The following is a 22,382-nucleotide window of genomic DNA, read 5'->3' as shown; positions in this document are numbered from 1 at the left end:
CAGAGTAAGAAAAGGTCTTTGGCACGAATGAAAGTAAAAATTTCATCAAAAAATAGTTTATTAAAATTAATGAAGTAACATTTTGCTTTACATTATTAAAGCGAACAGTGTAGTTATAGCCAACAATGCAGCAGAAGTCACAACTGCGGTTGCACTGTCCCGTGCAGCAGCTAATAACATTTCGGCATTAGCAGTGCCCCAAGCAATGTTACTCCGAGCCGAATTAATTGCTGAGAGCGCACTATTGTACTGCGGTATGTTGGTCTGTGTGGAACGTAGCCAAGTTTCATACTGTAAATTAAAATTTAAGGTAACGTTAAATGGGGAACTGTATGAATCTTTGATTAAGGATTTTAGCAGGCATTTTGGTAGATAACGTCAGGTTTTGTAGATCAGTATCAAGTCCAGAATTTTGCTCGGTACCCAGGAAACATATGAAAGCTGGTTAAAGGCCAACGGTTTGATAAAAATATAATATTATTAGTTCCTTGACTAGAACACTATTGCAAAACCCATGCAAAAAACTTTTGGAGATAAAGAGTAGAGGATTAGGAAAATAAACTGTTTTATCGCCTTTCTAGGCAGACGAGGAGCATACAGCAAATTTGATGGTAAGTATATAGTTATCATCGCTCAAGGAAATCGGTAATGCCAGAGGTATAACCAAGCCGCTGCCTGCTATCGAGGACTCTCCTCAAAGTTTGTTTGAAGAAGGAAATGTCATAGCCCTCAGGAAACGCCTTGGAGGGGAGTGAGTTCCAGAGTCAGAGTGAAACATTTGAAATGAAATATCAAGTGTATCTTACTTCATCTAGACCTGATTCATCAAGGTAAGCAGCGAGATTAGACAATGCTGTATGCACTGGAGTTGGTGGAGCGTCTTCAATGTATCTGAAAATCATTTTACAATCATCATTTTAGAAACACTTATGTGCCATGGTATAAATTAAAGCAGAGACGAAATCGATTGAAGAATACTATGAAGAAGAGAAATCTCACCTTCAATCTTCATATTGTGGTGTATGTTCCGGTGAATATATGTTTTTTTTTCCTACCTATTCTAGTAACTTCGAGAGTCTAGATTCACCGAGCTAGTAGGTGAGCTCACGGGGCTCAAATCGGGAGTGTTGCTAACACTGACCCTAACAAGAGCAGTGCTTCGCAGAATCTACTACCGGGTCGGAAACGCGACCCATTGAGAAGATCCCGCGAGAAACTTAGTGGGCGATATATGTAGTACTTAGTGTGTCGGCACCTTGATAACTATACCAAAATTTGTATTCGTTTTTTTACTAATTTTTTTATACTTATACCTTTCATTAACCTATCATTTGTTTAACACTACACTTAATATAATGTGCGTCAATTTCAGGTGCAAACAGCTGCTCAAAATACAATATTAACTAATAAGGGCTTTGATGAATTTGACTTACGCTGTTCTTATAGCAGCAATATTGTTCTTCACGAACTGGAGTACCGTGTTAGCGTTCTGTTGGTTACCGAGCAGAGCGTAGTTGAAGGACGTAGCTTTATCGTGCGATCTCACCTCCCTAGTCAACGTCAACTGCAAGTATCTAAACAAAACATTATAATCATCATCATCATCATCATCATCGGATCACATCATCTCTGTTATATAAAAATCATAGAATCTAGTGCGTAGAGGTCAGGCGTGTTGGCTTAGGGAATAGAATAGCCTTAATTTCAATGCTATTCTGACTTATGTTTTATGTCGAGAATGAATTCTTGTTATGGTATCACGTGGGTTCCTGAGATCGCTTGATGTTATGTACATAACTATGCTTAGAAAAGTGATTGCACTTATTCTAACTAGTGGTTATAAAGGTAACAATAAAGGAAATAATATTTAACAACTTCGAGAGTGAAGTAGGAGAGAACAGCGTGGCTGTTCCTTAATCACTACACGTGAACAATGGCCGGTAATGACTGGTGGTTCAAGAGACACCCACACGATGGTGCTCCGCGCTGCTTCCACTGATACCACACGCATATCGACAAGTTAAGAGATGGAAACTTTAATATACTTCACTACTTTTTTTCTTTTAAAAAAAATTAAAAAAAACAAATTTGATTGCTACTAACTTAAACAATTTTATCATACCGAGTCAATAATTGAGAATCTTTAGAAGCTCCCAATCCTCTGAGCATTTCTAGCTGATCGTTAGCAAAGTTCGATTGCCGAAAACGGTTTAGTATGTATTCGAAATCTGAACTGTCTCCCTCTCTCATGCCAGTCATATAGACGTTACGACGTATCTGAGGACTAACCCTGGAATCAAATAATTGGGAGAAAATGAGATGTGAAATTAGGATCATGTTTAATTCAATTGATCTAAGGCACAGACTTGCAGGTTCTCTTCGAAGAATGGCCCATTGTTTATTCCTATTCAACTATCCTGTATATTTCCTATTTCAAAAAGTATTCTTCGGTTAATCTTAACCTTGTTGTAGACAATAGAACAGCATCAAATCCGAATTTCCTTCTAATTAAATTTTGGGATTATATTTGGAATTTTGGGAAAATTAAACTGGCAGAAACATGCACGCGTTCAGACATTACGGACAATTGTTAAAGTTAACCTATACTGACGAATAATTTGGAACTTCTAAATCTAAGCATTATTTTATTTCTCTTAGCCAAACTAGTTTTGGAAACAGTTTTTGTAGTAGGATATAATACAAGACCTGGTTTTACATAATGCAATGCAACATAAGGTTGGTGAGTCAACCTTTAATCTATCAACTATAGAGAGGGCAGGCCAAGAAAAAGAAAGACCCACTAATTCAAAAACAAAATTATCAAGGTATTTTTACAAAAAAGCAGTAAAAAACACTTTTACCATTTACCACTTCTCATTTCTCTGAATTTGTCGTACGATTCTTGGATGCACTTTGTGTGTCCAAGGTTGCAAGCGAATTGTAGTACAGTTTGTCTTGCCATACTCGTTGTAGGAGGCTCATTAGCCGCGGCATCAAAGCCATAAGTATTAATGACTGTTTCCATTAATTCCAGAATGTGAGCCTAGAACACAAGGAATTGTCGGTTTCTGTGATAAAATAAGTGAATTTATTCAAGCTTTGCTCTTTTATTATTATCTTTTGAATACTATCAAGTGGAACCAGCTGAAACTTAGCTAGAGAGATCGGCTTATGAGGTTAATACTAAGTCAGGTCGAAGAAATTGCTATTTAAGTTTCGATCCCCGTCGATAAGATTTCTTTGGGAATTGGAATTTTAGGCCACACTCACGTCAAACGTAGCTTGATCTGGTAAATGTCTGAGTCTATTTCTCAACCAAGTGTAGCCAGTGATGGCTGCATCCCACACGTGGTAGTTAGATTCATTGCGCAAGAAGCGAAGGATTTTGAAACCAAAACTGTAAGTCATTCTGCCCGACCTCATGAGGACGAAGATGTCATCCACAATCTGAAATTTGAAAACTTTGATCAGGCGCTTTGTTGATAAAAATACAATAAATTTAAAAATAAAAAAGAACTCTTCGTGATTATTATATAAATGGCTATACTTATAAATGTAATGTAACTACATTTGACTCTATTGATATGTCCTTTCATGCTGTTTGAAAGATTTTTTCATGATTTTAACTTATTTAATCACCTTGTAACCTAAATCACGTTTTGATGTGTAGCTGAAATACAATAAACTTTAAAATTTACCATTAGTTTCATCATAAGATACTAGAATCCAAAAGTGAACTATATATAAATTAGTTCTTATTACCTCAGCTCTATTTAGATGATGAATAGACTCTCTTTCGTTAAGCAAAGCATCTGCTATCAAATTCCATGTTGTATCATCATATGTAACTCTATAATGTCCTGTATTTAAAAATATATATATATTAAAATCACTTCTAAGCCCTGTCATATGATGTATGTTGGTTATTTTAGTAGTGACTCCTTCAAAGTTAAGTTTTGCTTACAGATTTCGTGGAAGTTTTTATGACTTACATACTAAGTGATGTTAGTTCACGATTATTCACGATCAGCTGCCCGTTAATAAAGTACATATTTACATTCATATGGTGACCTATGGATCCCTGGAAATTGCTTGCACCTCTGTCACAGCAATCCAATAAAAGATTGCGGGCAAGTTACCATAGATATCTTTCGATAAGCGTATTTCTTCAAGTAAATACGACAGCTAGTGAAGGATTGAATATAATAATTGGTGGAATCTTTATACTCATCATCCTCTTACCGTGTTGAAGATTGTTGAAGATAACCCACTCTCCTTTAACTCCAGCATTGAAAGCGTCAGTCTTAGTGGTCATTATACGGACCGGTCTGACGTTGTCGAAGTTATTATTGCTTTTACTACTATATGTGATAGGAATTGGATATATTTGGTCGGTCGGGGTAGCAGATGCACTCAGGAAGAATCGTTCCTGAAACCAAATGCATTGTGAATTTAGAGACCATATAACATATTCCTTTAGTACAATACTCAAAGAGCGCTATTGCCTATTCTCCGAGAATAAAATTCCTCCATCCCCAAGATCCCCTGAAAATTTAAGATAACTAACAACTTTATTAAGACATAATTATCATAAATACCATACTATGCCAATTTACCTGACTAAGAGTAATAGTTCCGTCACCATGGTCAACCGTAACCGTCAGCAACGGATATCCGGGCTCGTTGACCCAAATGCGGTAGTACTCTTCAAAGTTAAAATTGGAATATTGAGACACACTTCCGTCTTCTATTATAGCTTGATTGAAAGCTTTCAATAAGTCGTATTGATCCGTTGGTTCGAAAGCGCTGTAATAAAAAAGGGTATTTATCCAAATCATATCTAACCCGAGAAGACCCGAGAGCTTATATTTACGTGTGTACATACATAACTGGGGCTTTCAATCACTTTATCGCTTGAATATTATATGAGAATAATCTGTTTTGCAGAAAACACATGATAAAACCTTTTTGTATCTCATACAAATGTTTATGAACTCGGGCTATGAAAAACCCATATTATTATATCATCCATGTAACATCCAGCAAATACAACGAGCTACAGTAAAAGGAACCTCACTTATTAATCAAGAAGTAACGGCAAGCTTTTCGGAAAGTCTCATCGGTGATGATGTCAGCAGTCATCCTGAGGAATACGGCGCCCTTAGAGTAACTGATGGTTCCAAAGTGGCCGGTGACTTGGGCCGGTGTGTTTACGTCATGGTTCAGAGGCACGGTGCTGACGCCAGAGTCGAACGATAGCGATGACGAAACGTAGCGGGCGTTAAAGTGCTCATGATGCTCATACTCGGGAAACATCTATAAACAAAAAAAAACCACATGTGGCACTCGGGGACTGCTGCGGTAAAGCTATTGCATAGCATTTTTTATCAATTTATGCAATTACATTTAGACAATAATAATTTAATATTAAAACAATAATAAAATAAGACCACGCTATATTTATAAACATTAACAAAAGAAAAACATTAACTGTCCCCTTCACACTCATAAGCTAGACCGCGCAAGAGAGAGATGGGCAGATTTTCATGATGCGCATGCAGTGCGAGGTCACGCCGCGCGCTTATTCACAAACACTACACAAGCGCAACGTGTGAATGTATTGAACGCGAGCTACGTGGAAGGCGGAGTGGAGGTGTTAGGTTTTATTTTCGTTACGGAATTTCTTGATTCGGTCGCCGCGCTCAAAGCCCACGATAAAAGCTATGCAATAGCTTAAAAATTAATTTCAAATAATATTATAGTAACGGCAAATTGAATTTCAAAGGCTATCGTTCTATCGCAAATTTAATTAATGCGAACTGTTTCGCATTTCAAATGTATTCTAAAGTTATATAATTAGTTATTATCTGGGAACAATGAAAATTCTTGGCTGTTACTATGTATAAGTGAAAAAAAATCATACTTAGCCTTTCCCTGTATCGCTCTGTATAGAAAGAAGAGAATCCAAGTTTAATCATCATAATTTAATAATTATGATTTTTACAAAAATGAATTACTAATTGATTAAAATAATAAATGTAATGAGAGTGGTGTAGGGAAATCATAAAACAACATAATTGAAAGTATTTCTTTTGACCTAGTGTCTCATATATGAGGGTTGATGTTCAATTTGTCGGGCTGTAGATTCAAGTAACAACGAAACATCATTTAGAAAAACATTTTTGTTTCATAAATTGAAGTTAATTGGTGTTTCCTGAGCGCTATGACATGTTCTTATTCAAACGAGGCTCGTGGAGTGTACTTAACGGTAGACAGCGGCTTTAATCTACCCCTGGCATTATTGAAGTCCATGGGCGATGGTAACCACTTACCATCAGGTGAGCCGTGTGCTCGTCTGCCTACAATAGGCAAAAAAAAAAAAAAAAATTACGCGGATACGTTCTAACGTAAATTTTTTGCGTTGGAGTTAATAAACTAAATGCTGAATACCTGAGAGGTAGGAATGTACCCGAAGTAACTGGCAAAGCCTTCGTTGATCCAAGTGTTGCTCCACCAGTAACATGTGATCAGGTTACCGAACCATTTGTGCGCGAGCTCGTGGGAGACCAACGTGGCAGCGTAATGCTCCACGGACATGACTGTTTCACGAGGATCAATGATGAGGTAGAGTTCCCTTAAATCAGTTATGCCGTTACTTGTGACCTAATTTTTGTGGCGTAGACGTGGAAAAGGAGCCGATGAGCTCATGACCACCAGCTCACTCCATATTAAATAGATCTCAAAGACATGACTCTTTACTGGTGGTAAGACCTCTTGTGAGTCCGCACGGGTAGGTACCACCACCCCACCTATTTCTGCCGTGAAGCAGTAATGCGTTTCGGTTTGAAGGGGGGGGTAGCCGTTGTAACTATACTGAGACCTTAGTATTTATATCTCAAGGGGGGTGGCGCATTTACGTTGTAGATGTCTATGGGCTCCAGTAACCACTTAACACCAGGTGGGCTGTGAGCTCGTCTACCCATCTAAGCGATAAAAAAAATATGTTCAATCAATACGACATATGTAAAAATATATTTCAGCATAACGATTGTTTTATTTAATGTTGAAACAGTCTGCGTACCGTCTGACTCACTAGGATTTGAGTTGGTCACAGATACCCAAAAACATGAGCAGTGCCTTAACTTAACACACAACTTAACTTCTGTTCACTGCACAGAAGTCTTTACAATCCTTGTTTAAAGAAATATTTTATATCATTGTAGAACAGAACGTGAGTAACACGTGGTACGTGGGAAATAAGTTTTTTGGAATTGTGGATGAACACAGTATTTTCGAAGTTGGAGCAGACTCCGGTGATGACAGGTGCAAATAACTAGTAAATTGTAGATGATTTAATGATCTCATGCAATCGTTCAAAGCTTCTTCTTCCTATTCGTACACTCTTGACAGAGTGATCATGGTCATGCATCAGTCGGATCCTGCGATATCATGAAATATGCGCCATGAAATAAGTGTTGAGTTTAGGTCATTCGTACTTATATTCAAATAGTTTAAGTTTGCCCTATGCAATGCATTATTCTTACAATTTCGATATGTCCGCTAGTGAATCATGATAGAGGTATGGGATGTAAGGTAAGATATTGTGAGGTCTTCTCATCTAATAAAATTTATTTATTGGATTTGTTATCTTAAGAAATAAACAAGCTTACCTATAACTGACCATTCCCCAATTTTCTGTGCCAGCCGAAGCCCAATCAGGGGAAGAAATATGATCATTGAGCAGATTTGGGTGCAGCGTCGAGTACGGAATCCCGAAATATTCATCATAGTATCTGGTCATACGGACTGCTAGTTCCAATGCGTGGTCGGCAAGACCTGCTGTGTTGGACCGGCCAATGATCCTTACAGGCGGAGTGAAGGAAGTGTCCTCGGCCAATACTTGGAAAGTTTCGCTAACAAGAAACGTAACCAGGTACGAAGACATTTTTGGTGTCGCCAGAAAATTGCTTCGAATGCGATCAGCTTCTTCACTAAAAAAAGGTTTTTGGGTATTAAGATGAAATAAATCTATTATTAATTAAGGCATTTATAAAGTTTTATTTATTATTTATTTATTTATTTTAGGTCGCTTTTTAACATCTCAGGTCATTAGCGACCACTATTGGCTATTTACATTACATAATACAGTAGATTACACTAGTTTATAAACATTTAACATTTTCAAAAAAATTATGGTTTGCAGACATCCATCCTGATTTAGACAGTCTTTCAAGTTATTAGGAATTTTACATAGTCTTTTTTTCATTGTCAAATGCTGTACACTCTACTAATAGATGCAAAACAGTAAGGTCGTGTCCACACTTGCATTTGTTTCTATCTGTTTTAGTGATTAAATGGATATGTGTCATATTTGTGTGCCCAATACGCAATCTGGTGATAACGACTTGGTCTTTTCTACTGATGTATGAACTAGGAGATTTGTCAAAAATCGATTTTCTAATATTAAATAATGTTGTTGTGTTGTCTGTTTTCCAATAATGATCCCAATTCACTTTAATTTTACGTTTGAAATATTTTTGTAATTCGACTGGAGTTGATTTATTTATATGCCTTTCATTCTCATTAATTGCATTTCTCGCTTCACTATCTGCTTTTTCATTACCAACTATCCCTTGATGACTCGGAACCCACATAATTTCGAATTTGTAGTTATTTTTAAGCATATTTATCATTTTTTGCTGGATTTCTTTAATGAGAGTGTTCGTATTATTTGTATTTTGTAACGCTGTCAAGCATGATTTTGAATCAGTATATATTACAAACTTATTTGTATTAGATTCACTATGTATCAACTCCAAAGCTTTGAGAATAGCTATCCCTTCACAACTAAAAATGGAATTAAAATCTCCTAGTTTATATCGATAACAATTATCACCAGATACTACTGAACATCCTGATTTTCCGTTCATAACTGACCCGTCAGTATAGAAAATCTTACAACCAGTATATCTACTATTAATTTCATAGAATGAGTTTTTATATATGTCTTGAGGAGTGTCGTCTTTTTTGTTTTTAGCTAGTTCAAGGTTAATGGGGAATTCAAAGTTTTCCCATGGACCAGATGAGAGTAGTTTCTTAGTAAAGATTTTTGGGATTTTAAGATTCAGTTCGTTTAAATATTTGGATGCTCTGATTCGTAAAGGCTGCAGTAAATTAGGTTGAAGTTCGTATTCTGTGTCTACGGCTGTTGTTTTATTGTAGTAATGGTATGTTGGATTTTCAGGTTGAGACAGTATGTTTATAGCATATGAAATTACAAGTTCCTTCCTTCTAAATCCTAGTGGCATTTCTCCAGCTTCAGCTAAGATGCTCTTAATCGGGCTTGTTTTGAACGCACCAATACTCAGTCTAAGAGCGGTGTTTTGTATGCTTTCCAAGGCATCAAGTGAACATTTTTTTGCAGAATCATAAATCACAGAGCCATAATCAATTTTTTGTCTTATTAAAGCGCGATACGTATTAATCAAACATTTACTGTCGGATCCCCATGTTGTTGATGATAAAACCTTTATTATGTTTAACCTTTTATAGCACTCAGACTTAAGTTTATTTATATGTGAATTCCAAGACATTTTTTTATCAAAAATTAATCCTAATATTTTTAAGTTATTTACCTCTTTAATACTATGTTCATCTAAAGTTAATAGTATATTTCTATTTCTGTCTTTCTTTTTGGACACTATCATAAATTCAGTTTTAATTTTGGAAAATTTAAAGCCAGATTTTTTAGATCATTCCTGAAGATTATTTAGAGTATTTTGAATAAGTTTTAATGTAGGATTTAATGTTCTACCACTACAAGTCATGGTTAGGTCATCGGCAAACAAAAAACCTTTAACTGGTTTTTCAATATGTGAAAGAACATCGTTAATAGCCAGTAAAAATAGAATCACACTGAGTACAGATCCTTGAGGCAGACCATTTTCTGTAGGAATAGGGTTAGAGATTGTATCATTAATTCTTACTTTTATTGTTCTTTCTGAAAGGAAGTTTCTGACGAACGCTAGGGCATTTCCGTTAATGTCAATGTCTTGTAATACTTTTAAAACTCTGTGTTTCCAAACCATTTCATAGGCTTTCTCAATATCTAATGCTACTATAACTATATAATTATCATTTGCAAGGCTATCAAGTACCTCGCTTTCAATATTCATTAAATGGTCCACTGTTGATCGAAATTGACGAAATCCATACTGGAACGGTGAAAGATACTTATTCGATTCTACATACCATCTTATTCTTTTACTTATAATTTTTTCAAGTATTTTGCATAGATTACATGTTAGGGATATGGGCCTATAACTAGTTTGTAAAATTGATATTTTTCCTGGTTTTAATATTGGAACTACTAAGGCTTCTCTCCAGCTGTCAGGAAATACCTGTTTCTTATATATATAATTATATAACTGAAGTAAATAGTCAAGTCCTCTGCTTGGCAAGTGTTGAATTATAATATTTGATATATTGTCTGGCCCTGGACTAGAATTGCCAATTTGAGAAAGTACCAGTAACAATTCTTGCATTGATATTTCTCTGTTAATTGGGTTGGAATTATTATCTACATTAAAGTTTGAATCAATTTCCTGTCTGGTCTTATATTCAATGAATTGGTCATCGTAATTATTCGAGCTAGAATTAGCTGCGAAGGTTTTAGCTAATAGGTTTGAGGTTTTAATGGGGTTGGATGTAAATGTTCCATCGATATTTTCGAGCACAATATTATTGAATCTAGTGTTGCGGTGCTTCAGTTTTTGGATCTTTTTCCATACATCCCCAATGGGAGTCTTACTGTTAATAGACGATACCCAATTTTCCCAATACTTCTTTCTATTTTCTTTAATAAGTCTTCTGTAGTACGCTCTCTTTTTCTTATATTCAATTTTATACACTGAATTAGGGTCACTTGTAGCGTGTCGTTTAAAAAGTTTAAGCGCTTTTTTTGTTTCTTTAATTGCTATTTTGCAATCTTCATTCCACCACGGCAAATTATTTTTTTTTAGGGTACCAGATGTCTTCGGTATTGATTTGTCAGCTGCCTTAAGAATGGTTTCAGTGAACTTTTTAATAATGTCATTGACAGAATAGTCAGGTGTATGACGTAAAGGTTTCAATTCGTTAATATGTAACTCAACCTCTTTACTAAACATGGACCAGTTTGCTTTATCAAATATCCATTTCTTGGGTACTCTCATATTACTTGATTCGGTATCATAAAAAAATTGAGATTTAATTAAAATTGGGAAATGGTCACTGTCATACAAATCCTCTAAGGCATTCCATTCAAAATATGATGTTATATTTTGTGAAGCCAAAGTTAAATCTATAATACTTGTGCGACCTGTATTGCTATCAAAATGGGTAGGCTGTCCGTTGTTTAATAAAAATACGTTATCATGTTGATCGAGCCATTCTGCAACTATTCTACCTCTGGTATCGCATTTGTCTGAGCCCCAATAAAAATGGTGACTGTTAAAATCTCCTAGAATTATAAAAGGAGATGGAAGTTGACGGACGAGGTCATTTAAATCTTGTTTGTTGATCGGATTACTATTGGGAAGATAAATATTGCATAATGTAATAGGTAACGGAAATTTAACTTTTATCGCTACTGCTTCTAAATTTGTGTTTAAAGTTATTTCTTCTGGGATTGTATGAGGCTTAATAAAAATAGTTACTCCACCGCTAGCCCTACTACTTTGCATTCGATTTTTGTAGAAATGTTCGTATTCCGATAGGGAGGCACATTTAATTTTATCAGAAGTGAAATTTGTTTCCTGTAGATAAATGCAAGTTGGACGTAAACGATTTAACAATAGTTTTATATTTTCGAATCTTCTGAAGTAGCCATTTACGTTCCACTGTAAAATATCCATTCCAATTACATAAATAGTACAAAAATATTTAAATTTGTAGTACAGATAGATTAATAATATTATGTATTTATTGATCTTTGTTCGAAGTTATGATAGGGACAGGATTCAACATTTCATGTAATTTCCTTGATAAACGTGAGCATCTATTTTTTAAACTTTTGTTCATTTTACAGTGTAATTTGTTGCACATTTTAATGAGTTCTTTAATATCATCTGTATATGAATACACCAATTCTTTAATATTTTGTTTCCCTCGAGAGCTATCTAATAAACTAATATATTGATCTAAATTAATAGGGAATGAATTTTCGTTATTTAATTCCGTCATAATAATATGGTCTTCAATATTTTTCCAAATTTCTTCGTCAGTTCTAGGGTCTGTCTTCTTTAATTTTTTCTTCGTTTTTGTTTGGATTTCTATATCTTCTAGCGATATAATGCTGCTCGTTTCATCCGTCTCAAGCTCCATTCTATCAGAGTCATCTTCTTGTGTATGCTGTTTTGAGATTTCAGTTTTTGATGATTCGGTTATTGTTAGTGAATGTATTCGTTTTTTTCCTTTTAAGTTTATCTGGGATGGTTGTAGGAAATCGTGCGTCGTCGATGCGGGGCAAACAGAGTCAGTATGGGGTCGAGCGAGTATAAGATCATCGTTTGTATTAAATGTTTCATTTATTTCTTTAGCTTTTTGTGTGTCCGTTGCTTGGGGGTAGTCTTGAATATTTATTATAGTTTGAGGGCAATTTTTGGCTAGATGGCCGAGTGTATTGCAGTTAAAACATTTTAGAGCATCAGTAGATGTATAAATCCAGTAATTGGTCCCTTCATATGTTATTTGAAATGATTCTGGGAGGCGTTTTTCATCATCTGGGCTAATATACAGTTGTCTTCTGAAACTTAATATATGAGAAAATCCTGGATCAGTCACACCTATTTTCATAAATGATAACGGTGACATAATTTTTATATTAAATTCTTGAAATTTTTCTTCTATGACATAATTTGGTATGACGGGACACACGTTTGACAAAACAATTCTTTTATTTCTTGTGATCAGGGGTTTAATTTGTACAATATTATTTTTTATGGTTATATTTTTCTTTTCTTCTATCAAATTATCTGCTGTTTTTTTGGAGTCCATATAAATACATATACGTGCATTCGAGATGCGAGATATAAACCGTATAGATGCCGTAGGTGTTATAGAGGATAAGGCAATAAGGTACTCCCTGAGTGTTATTCCGTCAATGGAGTCCAATATGATAGCTTGGTCTTTCTTGGGGAAACATGTTGATGATGTTACATTGGCATAGCTTGATGCGTTGGGTGCTGATTGTAACTTTGTGGGTGGTTGTGACATTGGTGGATTTTGAGACGTTGATGCTGGATACATTATTTAAAGGGTCTCCTGTTACCAGGAGTTACCCTAGTTATGTTAATTCACAGCGATAACGTTATTATGTACTTGCCGCGCGAATAAAATAAAAAACACGATTGCGGGTCGAACAGAGCGAGGCACGCGCGTCCGCAGTGGCCACTCGCGCGGAACTGTTATAAAGTTTTCTTTTTTAAATTTAACTAAAATAAAAATTTAATGATTTTTAGTTAAGTATAATGAAATAGAAAAATATTCCTTATTAACCTGAAAACAAGACCTTAAATTTTCACCAAAAAGCTACAAAACATTCGATGGCTAGACTATCAACATCAGAATGTGAAGCCTCAATTTGGCCAAAGCTATAAAGCTAACGTTGTTTTATAGCAAACTGGGCGGAACGACATTACCATGTCACCTCACATATGCTCCATGAGTTTATACTGATGGAGCATATGCGATATCTACGCATGCAAGGCATCAAGCTTAAACATCAAAGACTCACAACCTAAAAGTTTCGACGCCAGTGTTTGAGAACGTGCCGGTGTAGGATTTCGGCTTCGAGATGTGAAGTTTGAAGACTGACTTGAACAGTGGCTCGTCCCAGCATGGGAATGCCTGTCTCGCATTATACGGCTGGAAATGCGTTGTCGCGTAGATCCTGTTGAAAAGCCAAAACTGTCTTTAGTAAGCTTTGTATTTGAAACACTATTAAAATCTCAAGTGTTGCGTGAAGTTAAAAGAACAATAACAGATGCTATTTCAATTTAAGCGTTAGTTTTAGCGTTAATTTAAGAACAGATATATTATAACAAAAACTGTAATAACAGCTACTGATTAGTCAGTCAAATTGGATGAATAACAAAGGAAATGCTTGAGTATTTTGTTCAAGAACATTGTTCTAGAATAAATATTCAATTATCATACCTTTCTGTACCATCGTTGTCGATGTACCATCCCCTCCAAATACCCCTCTTCATTGGGCCTTCGTTCATTGTGCTAGAATATTCAATATACAAAGAGTATTTCTGTCCAACAACTAGGGGTTCGTTCAAATTAATTTTTAGGAAATGATACTGAGGCTCCAGTGTGAAAGGCTCCCTTGTATTAACTGGGAATGGTGCGCCACCTTCCGTAAGCACAGAAACAGCGTTGATGCTGTCTACGTTTGAATGTAGAACAATTTGAGTCACGCCTTCTGCTACTGCCTAAAATTAAATTAACCTTGAAAAAGCTGTGTAAACACAAAAAATTATCTTATAAAATAGTTAAGGAAGGGTCACATACCTCTATAATGATGGTCTCTCTACCATCATAACTGAAGGGCCTGTCTGTTCTTTCAGCGAAGTACAAATCTAAATAAATATCGTATTCCAATGGTTTAACTGTCTCTGGTAATCTATAAACCTGTTCAATGCTTCTCGTTGTATTGTCAGTTATGGGGATTGGTTCGAAATCTCTGTGCCATGCTGGGTGATCAGCTGATGTTAGGGCGAAAATCGCCAAACACAGTAGTAAAAGCTTGGACATATTTGCTGTAAAGACATGGAAATAATAAAGATGGTGTTGTGTTTAAGGATGAATTCAGGTAGTTACGAGAGTCCATTTACTAAAATCCAAGATTCACGAGTATTGACAATATTTTAAATTGTTCTAGATCAGCAGTAAACAGTAATAGGAGCCTATGGTCAAAACTACTTGGCTTTAAGCTGGAATCACTTTTGAAACTGGAATCACACTGTTTTGCGGTTGCAACAAGCCTTACTACCAAAAGTGCTGATAGTGGCTGCCATTGAAAAAACGCTGCCATCCTCCGAATGATCCCTCAATCACCTAGTACAGAATCCAAGGGTAGAGACGGGGTATGCCATTCTAGGCCAATCCACAGAGCCCGATTATTATAAGTCTGGGTGTTTAAAATTTAATAAATTTAAAAGTATATAAATATAATAAATATATCAGCTCCAGTTCATATAGGGAGATAGTATGGAACCGTAGTTTGGGGCCAGGTATCGAGTGTTATTGATTTATTACTCTTATTGATTTATATTATTTACTTTAACATTTACATATATTTGTTACAAGTAAATTCAATAATACAACAAAAATGTAGTTATTAACAGAAAGTTTTCCAAATGTATAAAAATAAAAATTGAAAAATATTGAGGATTGATTTTGTAAATCCGAAAATGAATCCAAAAATATGCCTTTCTTGAGTTTTTTCAAGTTTCAAATATTTTTTTAACATCTTAAATTTTCTTTTAGAAGCAATTTAAGGGTCAAATACATTTCATATAATTTCCTCAATTTTAAAAGCCTACAATACATACCAGATAACAAATATGTCCTTTGTTCACTTTAGATCGTGATAAAGTGACTATTAAAACGTTATTCAACGTAGAAAACAGTAAATTTGATCATAAATGGATTGCAGAAAGATACCAAATTACCGTATCATATCTTTGGTAATTATGATTAATATCAATTTTATAACCTTAAGATAATCTAACAAATACCAACGGCTAAAACTTCTGGAGTAAAGCTCTAGCGGAATAAAAATGTATCCGGGTTTTTGAGACGTAGTTCGTAATAAAATTCAAATTTCAGCTCTAATAATGTCCATTTTTTAACATCTATGTCGCCGTATCTTCTAAGTGGGTTGTGATTCCGATCCGGTGATAGATACTGCGAAGCATCGCTCTTGTCAAGCAAATTTTGATAGATCTGGTGTTAAGTGGTTACTGGAGACCATAGACATCCACAACGTAAATGCGCCACCCACCTTGAGATACAAGTTCTAAGGTCTCAAGTATAGTTACAACGGCTGCCCCACCCTTCAAACCGAATCGCATTACTGCTTCACGGCAGAAATAGGCGGGGCGGTGGTACCTACCCGTGCGGACTCACAAGAGGTCCTACCACCAGTAATTACGCAAATTAAAATTTTGCGGGTTTTTATTACACGATGTTATTCCTTCACCGTGGAAGTCAATCGTGAACATTTGTGGAGTACGTATTTCATTAGAAAAATTGGTACCCGCCTGCGGGATTCGAACACCGGTGCATCGCTTCAACACGAATGCACCGGACGTCTTATCCGTTAGGCCACGACGACTTCAGGAAGGACTAGGTGAGGAAAAAATACTCGTTTACTCCCAAAGCCATCAAAAGCATAGATTTATGTGAATGGTCAGAGGAGGGAATGACCTGTTCGCAATGGCGCCACGATTCCAAGGATCCCTTTGACCTTTTGACGCTATTGTTATTTTTGGGGTCGACATTTCAAGTGACGATCTGTATTAGAGCCGTTATTGTATATCAAAATTAACATATACAATGTTAGGGAGTCCTTAACAGAGCGAAACGGCACCTAACGTTGGCAAAGTTAATTATATTAAACAAAGCACAGTTTTGACAAAGACGTGGAGCACTGCGCCTATCTCTGAATCGGGACTCCCAAATCTACTTCTTCTTGCTGTTTGGATCTCCTGGGTCTACGGGAGATCTTTGATTCACTTTGTATTTTGTTCCGTATATTCCATGAAGACAGTGCTCTGAGAAACTGTTTGAGATGATCGCGTAATCCTGAATTCCTCCGCCAATTCATTTTTATTCCCTGGAACCACTCCATGCGTGCAGTCCTATAGAAATAATTCATATCTCCTGCCACCTGCAGCTATTTCCATTTCACAGAATTTCCCAAACGGTTGACTTGTATTTGTTTGCAATTTCCTTTCGAGAGCGATCTACACCCTACGTTCAATATTGGAAAAACAACGTTAGGAAGAAAATTTCCTAAAGCCGTCTAAATTGGTCATTATTATATTGATTGGGCATTATGGCAGCATTTGTTAGTTTGGTCATTACTGTGGGTAGACTAGTACTTTCGATTAGGTACTTGATTCTAAACAAGTACAAGAGGGTACGGAGCGACGGAGTCATTCCGATTCAGGCACCCGCCGCGCGCTGACGTGCCCATCGACCGTTCGATCGCCCGACCTCTGTTCGGAGCACATCTGGCGTTCAAGTGTTTTCTCGGAAGTGACTACCTGTGTTAATTGCGACGCATCGCCATCTGTGAGCGGGCGGACCCCTAAATTCCTAGAATTCGTTCGGTAACTTAGTGGCTCCTTTCCAAGCAGATGACTGTGTGCTGTAATTAATTGCGATTATTATAGTTTTGGGGCCTCGCCTCGCCGTAAGGCGAGTGTGCTTAAAGTCCCGGGGTAGCCCCTCCTGGGCACGTGATTATGGAGTCCACGATCGATCTGTTTGCGGAATTCCTCCGCCTGAGGTACCCGTCGTTATCGTCGGAATTTTTAGAATTTAAGACCAATCACGCCGCGAGCTCGCCCGCTGCCTCCGTCGCGCCCGCTGCTCCCGTGTCCCCGATACTCGCGAGGAAAACTCCTGTGCCGACCGTTGCGGCCTCGGTTCCAGCCCTGCGTTCATGCGTAAATAACGTCGAGTCCTCGCGTTCGTCCGCGGCCTCCGTCGCAGCCGCGTCGTCCAGTGCGTCCACCCGATCTTCCGTGGCCTACGTCGCCCCCGCTGCCCCCGCCTGCAAGTCGCCCGCACCCTCCTCATCCGACTCAGAGTCGGACATGGAGGTCGACTCTTGCCCCGCCACCCCGACTGATGGATTCACAGTAGTCCAAAAAGGTAAAAAGCGCGCTGCGGAGGCCCGAGCTCCCGCGGCCGCTAAAGTAAGCAAAGCCGCGAACGCGTCGCGTCCCCGCCCTCCAACCCCCGTCGCTCCCGCTGTCCGTGCCACACCGTCGCCGCGTCCGGTGGCGCAATCTAAAACTCAGACCCCTCCCCCGGTAATCCTTCAAGAGAAAGCAGCTTGGGACCGAGTTTCCCTGGCCCTTAAGGCCAAAAATATTAATTTTGTCAGCGCCTGTAATCTCGCCAGCGGGATTCAAATAAAAGTAACGACACCCGACGACCATAGGGCCCTCTCAAGTTACCTCCGAAAGGAGCGTATAAGTTTCCACACTTATACGCTCCAGGAGGAGCGCGAACTCCGCGTTGTCATACGTGGAATCCCGAAGGAGCTAGATGCTGATCTCGTCAAGGCTGATCTGATAGAACAAGGCCTACCAGTAAATTCCGTGCACCGCATGCACACCGGCCGCGGTAGGGAACCATACAATATGGTTCTAGTCGCCCTCCAGCCTACCCCGAGGGTAAGCAAATTTTTAACATACGGACCGTCTGTAGGCTCTCCGGTATTGCCGTCGAAGTCCCCCATAAAAAAGGCACTCCTAGTCAGTGCCATAACTGCCAACTGTACGGGCACTCCTCCCGTAACTGTCACGCGCGCCCCCGATGTGTTAAGTGTTTGGGCGATCACGCCACGGACCTTTGTACTTGCGACCAGAAAACCGCCACTGAACCGCCTAGCTGCGTCCTGTGCCGAACACAAGGTCACCCCGCGAACTACCGTGGATGCCCCCGAGCTCCAAAAATAAATCGCCGCGTCGCCCGCCAAAACCGCCTCCGAGCTTCTGGCCCAGACATCAAAGCCACGGCACCCTCTGTGCCGAAGGCTAAGCCTGCTTTCGTGCCGGCGTCGGTGCCCAGCGTCTCGGCCTGGGCTAAACCGTTGCCGTACATGAACACGGCTACAACTCTCTCCCCCGCAACTCGACCCACCCCCGCGATACGTCCCTCCCCCGCGACCTGCCCTCCGACCGCGTCCGAAAATCTCGCTCTAGCGATCGACTTTTTTCAGTCCATCAACTTTGATCGCGTTAATGCTTTGGGTGACGCCATTCGCGCCGCCACCACTGCACAACACTTCATCGCTGTTATGCAAGAATACGCTGACGTATACGCATCGTTAAATACGTACGTCCTCCCCTCACTCCGCCGGTAATCTATAGCGTACATTAGTAGAATAAAGCCCTTATCCGTAACGATAGGATTTTTTAACGCTTACGGTCTCGCAAATCAACGTGATCAGGTTTGTGATTTTTTGCGTGACCATCAAATTGACATTTTCTTAGTGCAGGAGACCCTACTCAAGCCCGCGCGTCGCGACCCTAAAATCGCGAACTATAACATGGTTAGGAACGACAGGATCACTGCTCGTGGTGGTGGTACCGTCATTTACTATAGAAGAGCCCTGCATTGCGTCCCGCTCGATCCTCCCGCGCTCGCTAACATCGAAGCATCAGTGTGCCGAATCTCACTGACGGGACATGCGCCGATCGTTATCGCGTCCGTTTATCTTCCACCGGATAAGATCGTTCTAAGCAGTGATATCGAGGCGCTACTCGGCATGGGAAGCTCTGTCATTCTGGCGGGCGACCTAAATTGTAAACACATCAGGTGGAACTCACACACCACAACCCCTAATGGCAGGCGGCTCGAGGCGATAGTCGATGATCTCGCCTTCGATATCATCGCTCCACTAACCCCGACTCACTACCCGCTAAATATCGCGCATCGCCCGGATATACTCGACATAGCGTTATTAAAAAACGTAACTCTGCGCTTACACTCGATCGAAGTAGTTTCGGAGTTAGATTCAGACCACCGTCCCGTTATTATGAAGCTCGGTCGCGCTCCCGATTCCGTTCCCGTCACGAGGACTGTGGTGGATTGGCACACGTTGGGCATCAGCCTGGCTGAATCTGATCCACCATCGCTCCCGTTTAGCCCGGACTCTACCCCGTCTCCTCAGGATACCGCTGAAGCCATAGACATCGTAACGTCACACATCACCTCGACATTAGATAGGTCATCGAAGCAAGTTGTGGCGGAGGACTTCCTTCACCGCTTCAAATTGTCCGATATTAGGGAACTCCTTAGAGCTAAGAACGCCTCGATCCGTGCCTACGATAGGTATCCTACCGCGGAAAATCGTATTCGAATACGTGCCCTACAACGCGACGTAAAGTCTCGCATCGCCGAAGTCCGAGACGCCAGATGGTCTGATTTCTTAGAAGGACTCGCGCCCTCCCAAAGGTCATACTACCGCTTAGCTCGTACTCTCAAATCGGATACGGTAGTAACTATGCCCCCCTCGTAGGCCCCTCAGGCCGACTCGCGGCGTTCGATGATAACGAAAAAGCAAAGCTACTGGCCGATACATTGCAAACCCAGTGCACGCCCAGCACTCAATCTGTGGACCCTGTTCATGTAGAATTAGTAGATAGTGAGGTAGAACGCAGAGCCTCCTTGCCACCCTCGGATGCGTTACCCGTCACCCCGATGGAAGTTAAAGACTTGATCAAAGATCTACGTCCTCGCAAGGCTCCCGGTTCCAACGGTATATCTAACCGCGTTATTAAACTTCTACCCGTCCAACTCATCGTGATGTTGGCATCTATTTTCAAAACCGCTATGGCGAACTGTATCTTTCCCGCGGTGTGGAAAGAAGCGGACGTTATCGGCATACATAAACCCGGTAAACCAAAAAATCATCCGACGAGCTACCGCCCGATTAGCCTCCTCATGTCTCTAGGCAAACTGTATGAGCGTCTGCTCTACAAACGCTTCACAGACTTCGTCTCATCCAAAGGCATTCTCATCGATGAACAATTCGGATTCCGTGCAAATCACTCATGCGTACAACAGGTGCACCGCCTCACGGAGCACATTCTCGTAGGACTTAACCGACCAAAACCGATCTACACGGGAGCTCTCTTCTTCAACGTCGCAAAAGCGTTCGACAAAGTCTGGCACAACGGTTTGATTTTCAAATTTTTCAACATGGGCGTACCGGACAGTCTCGTGCTCATCATACGGGACTTCTTGTCTAACCGCTCTTTTCGATATCGAGTAGAGGGAACCCGCTCTTCCCCGCGACCTCTCACGGCTGGAGTCCCGCAAGGCTCCGTTCTTTCTCCGCTCCTGTTTAGTTTATTTGTCAATGATATTCCCCGGTCGCCGCCGACTTAGCTTGCCTTATTCGCTGACGACACAACCGTTTACTACTCAAGTAGAAACAAGTCCCTAATCGCGAGTAAACTCCAGAGTGCAGCGTTAACCCTCGGACAGTGGTTCCGAAAATGGCGCATAGACATGAACCCAGCGAAAAGCACAGCAGTGTTATTTCAAAGGGGAAACTCACCGCTTATTTCCTCCCGCATTACGAGGAGAAATATCACACCCCCGATCACCCTCTTCGGCCAACCTATACCCTGGGCCAGGAAGGTCAAATATCTGGGAGTCACCCTGGATGCATCCATGACATTCCGCCCGCATATAAAAACAGTCCGCGACCGTGCCGCATTTATTCTCGGCAGACTCTATCCCGTGATCTGTAAGCGGAGTAAAATGTCCCTTCGGAACAAGGTGACACTTTACAAAACTTGCATAAGGCCCGTCATGACTTACGCGAGTGTGGTGTTCGCTCACGCCGCCCGCACACACATAGACACCCTCCAATCCCTACAATCCCGCTTTTGCAGGTTAGCCGTCGGGGCTCCGTGGTTCGTGAGGAACATCGACTTACACGATGACCTGGGCCTCGAATCGATCCGCAAACACATGAAGTCAGTGTCGGAACGTTACTTCGATAAGGCTATGCGTCATGATAACCGCCTTATCGTTGCCGCCGCTGATTACTCCCCGAATCCTGATCACGCAGGAGCAAGTCACCGTCGTCGCCCTAGACACGTCCTTACGGATCCATCAGATCCAATAACTCTTGCATTAGATACCTTCAGCTCTAACACTAGGAGCAGGCTGAGGAACCCTGGTAACCGTACTCGTCGAACTTGGGAAGGCCTCCGGGCCACCAGTGATCTTTCAATCAGAAAAAGCGACGGAGTAGTTCAGGGTAAAATAAAAACAAAAATCCATTTCACTTGGCTAAGTGATAATATTTTTTTATTTTGTTATTTCTTAGTTGGGTGGACGAGCTCGCAACCCACCGGGTGTTAAGTGGTTACTGGAGCCCATAGACATCTACAACGGAAATTCGCCACCCACCTTGAGATATAAGTTCTAAGGTCTCAGTATAGTTACAGCGCATTACTGCTTCACGGTAGAAATAGGCAGGGCGGTGGTACCTACCCGTGCGGACTCACAAGAAGTCCTACCACGCAAACTGTAATTTTGCGGGTTTGATTTATATATTATATGACATATATAATCAT

General features: G+C 39.9%; 1 protein-coding gene across 2 annotated transcripts; it reads right to left on the bottom strand.

Moving 5' to 3' along the window:
* Positions 1–40: 40 nt before the first annotated feature.
* LOC114247377 (membrane alanyl aminopeptidase-like) lies at positions 41–15,705 on the bottom strand. 2 transcript variants are annotated; one of them, XM_028180333.2, is made up of 16 exons: positions 15,600–15,705; positions 14,557–14,804; positions 14,197–14,477; positions 13,775–13,930; positions 7,671–7,991; positions 6,451–6,634; positions 5,078–5,316; positions 4,617–4,806; positions 4,243–4,429; positions 3,763–3,860; positions 3,271–3,447; positions 2,862–3,043; positions 2,123–2,290; positions 1,434–1,574; positions 807–891; positions 41–291 (listed from the first exon to the last, which is right to left on the bottom strand). In XM_028180333.2, the coding sequence occupies exons 2-16, from the start codon at positions 14,797–14,799 to the stop codon at positions 88–90; spliced, it is 2,856 nt and encodes a 951-aa protein (XP_028036134.2). In that variant the 5' UTR covers positions 14,800–14,804; positions 15,600–15,705; the 3' UTR covers positions 41–87. The 2 variants fall into 2 exon arrangements, with proteins under 2 accessions (XP_028036134.2, XP_089585753.1); XM_089729627.1 differs by having other exon boundaries at positions 13,778–13,930.
* Positions 15,706–22,382: the final 6,677 nt, after the last annotated feature.

The sequence above is a fragment of the Bombyx mandarina genome, chromosome 09 (assembly GCF_030267445.1).
Source record: "Bombyx mandarina strain Sakado chromosome 09, ASM3026744v2".
NCBI classification, from domain to species: domain Eukaryota; kingdom Metazoa; phylum Arthropoda; class Insecta; order Lepidoptera; family Bombycidae; genus Bombyx; species Bombyx mandarina.
This window is presented reverse-complemented; position numbering and strand designations above follow the sequence as displayed.